This window comes from Perca flavescens, chromosome 22, assembly GCF_004354835.1.
Source record: "Perca flavescens isolate YP-PL-M2 chromosome 22, PFLA_1.0, whole genome shotgun sequence".
Classification (NCBI taxonomy): domain Eukaryota; kingdom Metazoa; phylum Chordata; class Actinopteri; order Perciformes; family Percidae; genus Perca; species Perca flavescens.
This window is the reverse complement of record NC_041352.1, coordinates 10671343-10680114: the sequence shown is the minus strand read 5'-3', so window position 1 is coordinate 10680114 and position 8772 is coordinate 10671343. Positions and strand designations below refer to the sequence as shown.

Here is an 8772-nt window from a genome sequence, read left to right as displayed (position 1 = left end):
CTTTATGGAACACAAGTCCAGAACACAGAACTTAGAGACAGTGGAAATCAAAGTATACGTGTGTGTATATGTGTGAGAGCTAGGCCAGGGAGAGGAGCAGACAATTGTCCTTCAGTTTATTGTGGGAATCCGATCTCCAAAGGTCCAGTGTGCAGGAATGGAGTGGGGGTAAGGGTTTGATTTATTCACTCTTATATAGTCCTACATATCTAATGTATAATGGCTTTCTCAATATATAATCCTTCACCATAAAGCTGTGACACAACAATGCAACTTTTCCACACTACTGAAGTTCAAAGTGTCCCTATTTTAGATTACCAGGTTAGAGGTTTATTTATTTTTAAATTTGTAATTCTAGGTATTGAAAACCAGGGGCTTTGACAACAGGTGTCCAGGGGTTCATTCTTATATTCTTGTGTAACTGAAGAATGGGAGTACAACAAACAGGATTTTTCTAACAATGCAGCCCTATTTCTGATACCGTGGGGGGCAGAAATGTTGCTGTGGGGGCCCACCACGGTCAAATCAACATAGAGGAAACACTGCTTTACCTGTTTTATTTTGTTAATGAAAAGGATGAGCACAAGACCATTGATCTCATAGCACTAGAAAAATGGGGATTACAGAACCAGTGAAATATACATGCTTAAGTGACATAGTTTATCCACGCAAAATCCCAAATCTGCATAATCTTTTTATATAAACATACCGATAAAATATGCTTCGATACAATCACAATAATTTGACAGAGATGAGGTAATACATGAACCCATCTACATCCTCATTATGATTTTGTCACAAGGCACAACACTGTTCCTCAGTGTGTTTGTCATACAGGACAGTTTTTGGAAGTTCTCCAAAGGCATTTTTTACATAATACACAACTGACTAATTTCCATGTGGGATAAAAAATCCATGCATATCCTTCTGGAGCGCAGCATTCACATATGCTCGAGCCACTTCTTTTAATGTTCTGCCATCAAGAATCAGGATGAAACTAGACTGGCCTGGGTTGGAGTTAATAACTGATGCTAAGACCACACCTGCAAATGGAAAGAAAGTGGTTATTGTTAGAGTGCAAAGCACAATATTAAAAAAATCAAAAGGAATCGCATGGAATGACAGCAAGTTTTCAAATTTATTCCAAAATACACTTAACATACAGTCTTGTCAATAAAGACGTAATCCATGAGTAATCTTATTTTCTTCTGGCTAATATTCCTATTCATTTGTACTTTAGATGACATATAGTAGCATTCACACACAACATGTTGTATATACATGTCATACATTGTACATGCAAACCACACAGTATTCTCACCATCATCCTCTGATTCTCCATTTGGTCTGGGGACGAACACAGGCTCTGACGGTAGGCAGTTGTCCTCACTCCAGTAAACAATTTCCTTGGTTTCTGTGTCAAATTTGGCAATCTACAGTAAATGAATAGATTAGGACGAATAATTAAGACACGCTTTTTACTCAGCATGTACAAACCGATTGCAACAAAGCACTAAAAACTACTGCTCTGAATTCATCATGTAAGCTATCTGATAACGCCTTCATCTTGTGATCAACAATTATTTACAGACATAGGAGAGGGCAACGTGCCCACTCAATTATAAATAAATAAAAATAAAAAAAGTTTGGGAGCTACGTTGGAAGGGAAATCACACAAATACAAGCAGATTTTCAATAAGTATGTTAATGTTTTTACATTAAAATTAAAAAAGCTCCCGAACAATGAAAATATTGTATCCCATTGTTGCATTTGTTGGCTCAAACATTTGCCCAGAGCACTTGGAAGTTCCCAGTTTGGCATATTGAGCATGTGTCATCTGAATGGAGTAATTCACAGCCAATGACTTTAGCCTCTCTGCCATCATCACAACAATATCTCTGTTATCAAAGACTCTCTGCTCTCTATCTTTCACACACACACACACACACACACACACACACACACACCTTAGTCTTTCCTTCAATTTCCATTAATGGAACCTTGCATAGAGAGCTTATCTTGTAGAATGTGCCCGTGCAGTACTTTGCCCCAGCTACAAGCCATATACTTATTTAAGAGCTATCAATGCGTAAAATAGACCTTCTTAGTACTGTCAGTAGGCACAAGGAACTGGCAACAACTTTTTTTCCTAATATAGGCTGGGCTGACTATACTCAGTGACTAAAAAAGAGGGGGTTTATAATAAATAGCCATCTGTTGAGTTAATTAAGAAAAGGGGCTAAACGATGTGTTGGGGGCTCACAATAAGGCAATGATCCGAGGTATCGATCCGATTAATGCATACAACGCTCTTTAAATAGGTTTTTATTAACGCTCACTTGGTCACGTTCTTTAGATAAAGGTGGCATGGAATTAGAGTATGATGACTGCATTTGTGTTTGCATTTACAACGTTTTTTTTCTCTGTCAAATGAATGAGCATATTTCATCAAATGAATGACATAAATGTTCATAGTTGTTGTGACAACTATTCATTATCGTAAGGTTTAAATTTTTCCTTTTGCTCGTCCTGTTTTTCATATCACAAACACCCTAAAAATTCTGTTGTTGGAATTCTACGCCAAGTGGGAATGAATAAAAATATCTAACCAGGATGTATTCTTTTGTTCCTTCCTCTTTGCTGACACTATACCTCTGGACTGTGGGTATGCAGTGAAGACACAAGGGAAGCTCTTTTCAAAAGGGCTTTGTTACTCAATACTTTGAAGGCTCACTGAGTTTATCACTTTGTTCCATTGTTTCAGGTACCTTGATGTACAAGTGTACCCAACGGAAAGGACATGTGCGCATTACAGCCAGAGCCATCAAGTGTTTTGGTCTTTGTTGGAGCAATCAGTAACAGTCACATCAACAAAGTGTTTCCTACCTTCTGTTGTGCCAACTGGTAATTCTCAGTTCTGCAATTTGCTTGTACCACTGTAAAAACAATGCTGCCAGGAACAATCTGTTTCCCAATAACCCTGCGTTTAGTTTCGGGTCTCTCTTGGCCAATAACACTTAGACAGATGTTCCCCACCAGTGCTGTTCTGCAATTACCACATTTAAAATCAATAGGGAATTTGACCTCTTTTGTCAGTGCAGAGTCCTCCACACTGTTGGCGTAGACAAAGCGGTGCCTTTTGCCGTTGACGTCATAATTGATTCTGGGTAAATCCAAACCTGGTAGGAAAAAAATTAATTTGTAAGAACAAATCAATTCCTCTTTATAAAGAAGACATAATGTAAGAAATACTAGGTTTGTTCTAAGGGTCTATTTGAGTGGCATTGGTTTTACCTTGCCGTAACACCTCTGCCTGGCACATCAGTTTGCCTTCTTTCTCCTTCACAGCGCTGGCTGTCGTGTACTTGAGTTTCACCAGGTCCTCTCCAACTGCCACTGCCTGCAAAACCCAGTCAAAAAGTGAAAAATAAAGTGTTAGAGGAACGTCTTCTCTAAATTTCAGGATGAAATTAATTCAATTTTTCTTTTTAATCCCACCTTGTCTGACTGGATGGGAAGTACAAATCGTTTGTAGCTTGGTTTGGAGTAGGAGTCATTATTGATTTCCTTCAGCTTGCTCAGGTAGAACATATCATAAAGGCTGTTGTCGCTGTAGGCGATGATATCGAAGATAACATGACCGTCGTCCTCGAAAGCATTCACGTGATGGTAGACAACCATTGCCCCAGCGTAGTACTTTGTCTCGACCTCTTTGCCGGTCTTTCTGTCTATCAGGTGGATTAGAGTCTGTTGAAGAAATGAACAGTTATGTCATCCAAGGTTTTCTGTCCATAACGCTGGTAGACTTGTGCACACTGATATCTGCAGCTGTGTCATACTTAGTCCAGTAACATAAATATAAAGAACAGCATACAAGACAATAAACAAACTTACATTTTCCTCGGGACAGAACTTAATGCAGCTTGCCCAGTTGACTCCCCTCATGTAGGCAGTGGCCATCCTGAGGATGTCCAGTTTCAAAGGCTGCTCGATGAAGATGAAGTAGTTGTCCGTCATGCCGAAGCTGTGGTAGTAGCTGGGTGTGAGCATGGAGCGGCAGGGAACTGTGCAGATCACCTCCGCATTCTTCAGCGCCGGGACATTCTTGCCTTTGTCTGAAGGTTTAAAGTAAAAGTTAAAGAAAAGTACTCTGCTACTGACTGGCGACTCCCAACAAAGATGGGACAGAAGTGCGATGCCTCACTCTGTAGTTAAAACAGAGAACTCAACACACAGGGTGAAAAGAGGAGTTGCAGCAATGTGCAGTACAACAAAAATATGGTGTTTTTTTATATTTAATTAAACCATGTAAACCTATTCTAATATAACCTCTAAATACAGTTATGGACCTGAAAATGAGCATAATATGAGCACTTTAACTTCTAAATCTTTGACAAAGTACACCTGATAGGAAGAGACGCAATGAGGTGTCAGGACAAAGTAGAGCAGGTCATTAGGGTTTATACCTTTCTTAGAATAAGCAGGGACTTTGAACAGTAGGTATTTCGTCTTGCCCTTCTCTGCTATTGAAGTCCCAAAGTTGTAGGCGTTGCCCTCTTTGTCGTAGTGTGGATGTGACGTAGCCAAGTTTACCGGCAGGTACTTCAGGTAGTCCACCTGTGTGAGACAGTTCAGCAACTCATCAGCACTGAAATCAACTATTCACTTGTTGGATGGGATCTAAATGGTGATCATTGGTGAGTGGTCAAGATCGGTGGACGATGTTACCTTGTCCTGAGTTTCCAGTGTCACAGGATCAATTTTGCGGATGTAATTAGTTTCAGAGGTGGCGTAATAGTCCTCCCCGTATTTCATGAAATTGCTGGCGCCGTTGTCAGTAAAGTCGGGCACTGTGTGGTTGAGAAAAGTAATCGCCCTGGAAAGTAAGAAGAATAAATTTGAAGGTATGCTATAAGGGGGAAAGAGGGTTATCCAACACAAATTACCTAATGTGTTCATAGAGAGGGTCCTGTAGAAATGTGTGGACTAATTTGCATCACATTAAGTGAAACACTAGAGGGTTTCTCAAAAGACTGATGATTCAAGATCATATTCAAGATCCTTTAGAAAACTGTTATTTACTTGCATCTGAATGCCCCCCCCCCACACACACACACACACTTCACAAGACTGTAACATGTCATTGCGGATGTTACAGAATAGTCAACAATGAAACCTCAGAATGTTGGATGGCAAACAAATATTACAATATATTATTAGAAGTTTGAAAATAAATATCAATAAAACTATTTTAAGAGGAATGCAATACTTAAAATGTGGTTTGAATAAAATGAAGAACATGCTTACTTGAAAATAAAATTCTTGCTTGGGTCTGGGTACGCCATTGTCCCCATTTCAGATACAACTATTCTGTTTGCAGTCATGTTAGATTTGTAGGTGTCACTTCTTAGATATCTGCTTCTGTGGGTCACTTCACCTGTTGGCAGAAAAAACACGTTTGTGAGTTTAATGGGCTGCTCTCTTCACTGACATGCAATCACAGATCAACAACTGTAAAACAAACTTTTAGACTAACCATCTTTAATGGCGAAGCTGTTCATGATAGCCATCCCATCAAACCAGTGGTCGTAGCTGGTGTCCCCCACAGAAAATATGCCGGGGCCATTGCGCAGCAGTGTGCCCTGCAGCCAGCTGGGAATACTCCCTAAACGAGAAGAAACACACACAAGAAAAAACAGTCAGTGATGATGTAATTAAATTCCTACATGTATTGGTTATTCAGAGAGAAAAAAATAAACTCGACCTACCCTTTACTTCTGCCTTACAGGGCTCCGGGCTCTCCTCTGCGTTCTTGGAGAAATCAGTGGCCATGTTTTCTGAGAGGAAGCGCAGTGAATAACACTCGGAGGTGTCTAAGTGCTGCAGTCACCAACAGCGCAAACCACTCCTTTTAAAGTTTGTCCGTCTTGGGGGGCGGAGGCTCTGTGCGGAGACGGCCGTCCTCTGTCCTCTATTTCATGGCAACGTTGCTGTAAAGATTTCTTTGAAACCTTACAGCGTAGGCTCCGTCAACGAAATGCGCTTCTCAGAATTAAGTCATATAATGAGTAATCGATCGATTGATAACTTCGTAGCCTACCTGTCGCCAGGCTCTTTTGCCATTTAACTTATTTCAAAATATACAAAATTTAGTTTAACATATCTATCAATCAATCAATCAATCAATCAATCAATCAATCAATCCATCCATCCATAACCAGGCTCCTTCCTACCTCACAGACCGGCTCCACCGCCACACTCAAAACACACCTCTTCAGGTTAGCTTTCCACATACAATAATCTTACATTTTTCACCTGATAGTTACTGGTTTTATTGTTTTTAATTGCTTTTAATATGCTTGTTTTATGTGTAGGTATTTATTATTATTTATCAATTTTATGTGTCACATTAAATTATATAAAGTACAATTACAGTACAATGTAATGCCATCATCTTCTTCATTTTGTGCATACATGCCTTATAAAATGTAGTTCTCTATCTACAAATTGATTGACAAAGGCATGAACAATTGGAATGATAAAATAAAACATTTGTGAGAGAGTTGACTGAAGTATAGTTCTGGTGTGCAGGTACCCTAGTTGGTAGGGTGAGGGTTCATATGAGCCATTAACTGTATAGAGCAGAGGTCACCAACCTTTTTTAAACTGAGAGCTACTTCATGGGTACCGAGTCATACGAAGGGCTACCAGTTTGATACACTCTTCTGAAATAACAAATGTGCCCAGTTTGCCTTTAGTTATATATGATGATTATTAATGATTAATGATTCTCATCTTTGTGAAGACACTGATCATGTTAATGATTTCTCACAATAAGTATCAACAATGACTTAACAAGGTGTGAAACATATAATATCAATATTACATTTTTCATTTTTAGAACAGGCCTGGGGGCTACTCATGTGGTCCTTGGGGGCTACCTGGTGCCCACGGGCACCATGTTGGTGATCCCTGGTATAGAGGTATAAAGTTTTAGTATGTTGTCTCCTCTAACTACACCTTTGGCTTCTCTGATTAGCTTGTATAATCTGCAATCCACTTTTATTGCCGTCCACCATGTGCATATTTATGTGCTTATATTTTGATTCAGTTCGTTGAGTTAAATAATTGCTCCTTTCTGGATCAGCCTGGCAATTAACATGTAAAAACACACATATAGGAGTTATATTTTGGTTAGTGTAACATCATGCAGGGAGTTATAGTGTGAATTTTTTATGATATCCTAATTTTAATCACTAGTATTAATCTGCTTTAGTGACTAAAGTTGTAATAATCATTTATGGCCAGACACCACTAGAAAACTTGTTTTTCTCTTCACTATCACAAACAGGTCTAGTGACTCCATGACAGAGTACCAGTGAACTCCTGTTTGCTGCAGGTCTGTTATCTTGATAACACTAGTACATTGGGGATGCCTTGCAGTGTCAAGGTAACCTCAAAAGTAACTAGAACTGCAAGCAGTTATGACGGGGCCCAATGCCTCCGATGCCAGTTGCCCCTCGACGCCCCGGGGAGCCGCGCTAGTCGCCCCCAATGAATGGTGTTGATTTTGGATTGAAAAAGTGGGAGAAAAGGGTTACATTTGTCCACTCCGAATGTTGTAGAAACTTTGTCAGGTGGGTTAAGAAGTTTGTTTATTGTAGAAAACCAGGGGAGCACAGGTAACAAAACGTAATGGTAGGAGGTAAACATCAGTAAATATTGAGAAGTGTGAGCTGCAAGGTCTGTGATACATTGCCATAGCAAATATTCCATTAACATTGATTAACAGGGCAAAACAAATACGTTGATTATAGCGCCCCCTAATGGCCGATCTTTGAGGCATGCCGAACGAGCAACACATCTACCGTTCTATATATTTGGAGTCATCCAGTGCAAAAATAAACATATTGAACAACATAACTCATAAAGGACAAACTATTAACATTTCTTACACACAGTGTATCAGTCTTGGATTTAACAGTATTTATTAATTTCACAAAGACCAGAAAAACTCTGGACTTCTAGGCTGAATGCAAAAAACTTCTGTATGGGCTAGGAAGACAAAAAAAAATATCAGCAGAAAGGGGCAACTGTTAGCTTTTAGCTCCAAAAGACCCTAAGTTTCTACTTTTTATAATAATGAAGTTATAAAGTTATGAATCAGAAGTGCCGTTTGGCGTTGTATACAACATGCTAGACCTCAGAAGGGGTAAAAAGGCCCAAACTGGTATATGTTGATATGACAAATTTGGTACAGAGCCTCAGAGCGGCATGCCGAACGAGCATCACAAGTTTCGTGTTGATTGCTTTTACTTTGGCAGAGATATTGCAATTGCAAATTTCCCAAAAATGAATTGAGTTATTAGCCAAAACAAATAATGCTTATAGCGCCCCCTAAAGGCCGATCTTCACCAAATTTGGTACAGAGCATCGTAGTGGGATGTTGAGTGGGATGGGCGTGGTCTATATCAGGTAATTCAGCTTGATTCAGTGGATGTAAGAATTTCTAATGTGCCATGTGTAATGTGGGCGTTAAAGACAAAAATAACATTATAGCGCCACCTAGTGGTCCACGTGTATTTTTTGGTAGGTGTGGTCCATGGCCCATTGTCCATCTACCTTGTAAATTTAGAGTTGTTCACATTAGTGCAAGTGGTAAATTTAGACATGGGTACCATAGGCCACGCCCACTTTGACCCCTCAGTACCCCACTCGAAGGTTGGCCTCAGGAGTGGCCCTAGATGGTACCCATCGGATGAGCCGTTCAT

The 8772-nt window shown here is 39.7% G+C and overlaps 1 protein-coding gene across 1 annotated transcript; it reads right to left on the bottom strand.

Annotated features, from left to right (window-relative positions):
- Positions 1-540: 540 nt before the first annotated feature.
- Positions 541-5873, bottom strand: bco1 (beta-carotene oxygenase 1). Its single transcript, XM_028569617.1, has 11 exons — positions 5770-5873; positions 5538-5666; positions 5309-5438; positions 4730-4877; positions 4468-4618; positions 3896-4116; positions 3500-3748; positions 3296-3401; positions 3086-3180; positions 1322-1433; positions 541-1043 (listed from the first exon to the last, which is right to left on the bottom strand). Exons 1-11 carry the CDS (start codon positions 5831-5833, stop codon positions 889-891), a joined length of 1560 nt encoding a protein of 519 aa, XP_028425418.1. The 5' UTR covers positions 5834-5873; the 3' UTR covers positions 541-888.
- Positions 5874-8772: the final 2899 nt, after the last annotated feature.

What these genes read in the sequence shown, in the direction of transcription:
- bco1 (XM_028569617.1), bottom strand. Translation starts at nt 5,833, where the DNA reads ATGGCCACTGATTTCTCCAAGAACGCAGAGGAGAGCCCGGAGCCCTGT. An exon ending in CAGCTTCGCCATTAAAGATG is followed by an intron (nt 5,439 to 5,537) that starts GTTAGTCTAAAA and finishes TTCTGCCAACAG; the next exon opens with GTGAAGTGACCCACAGAAGC. An exon ending in AGTTCTGTCCCGAGGAAAAT is followed by an intron (nt 3,749 to 3,895) that starts GTAAGTTTGTTT and finishes TTTCTTCAACAG; the next exon opens with ACTCTAATCCACCTGATAGA.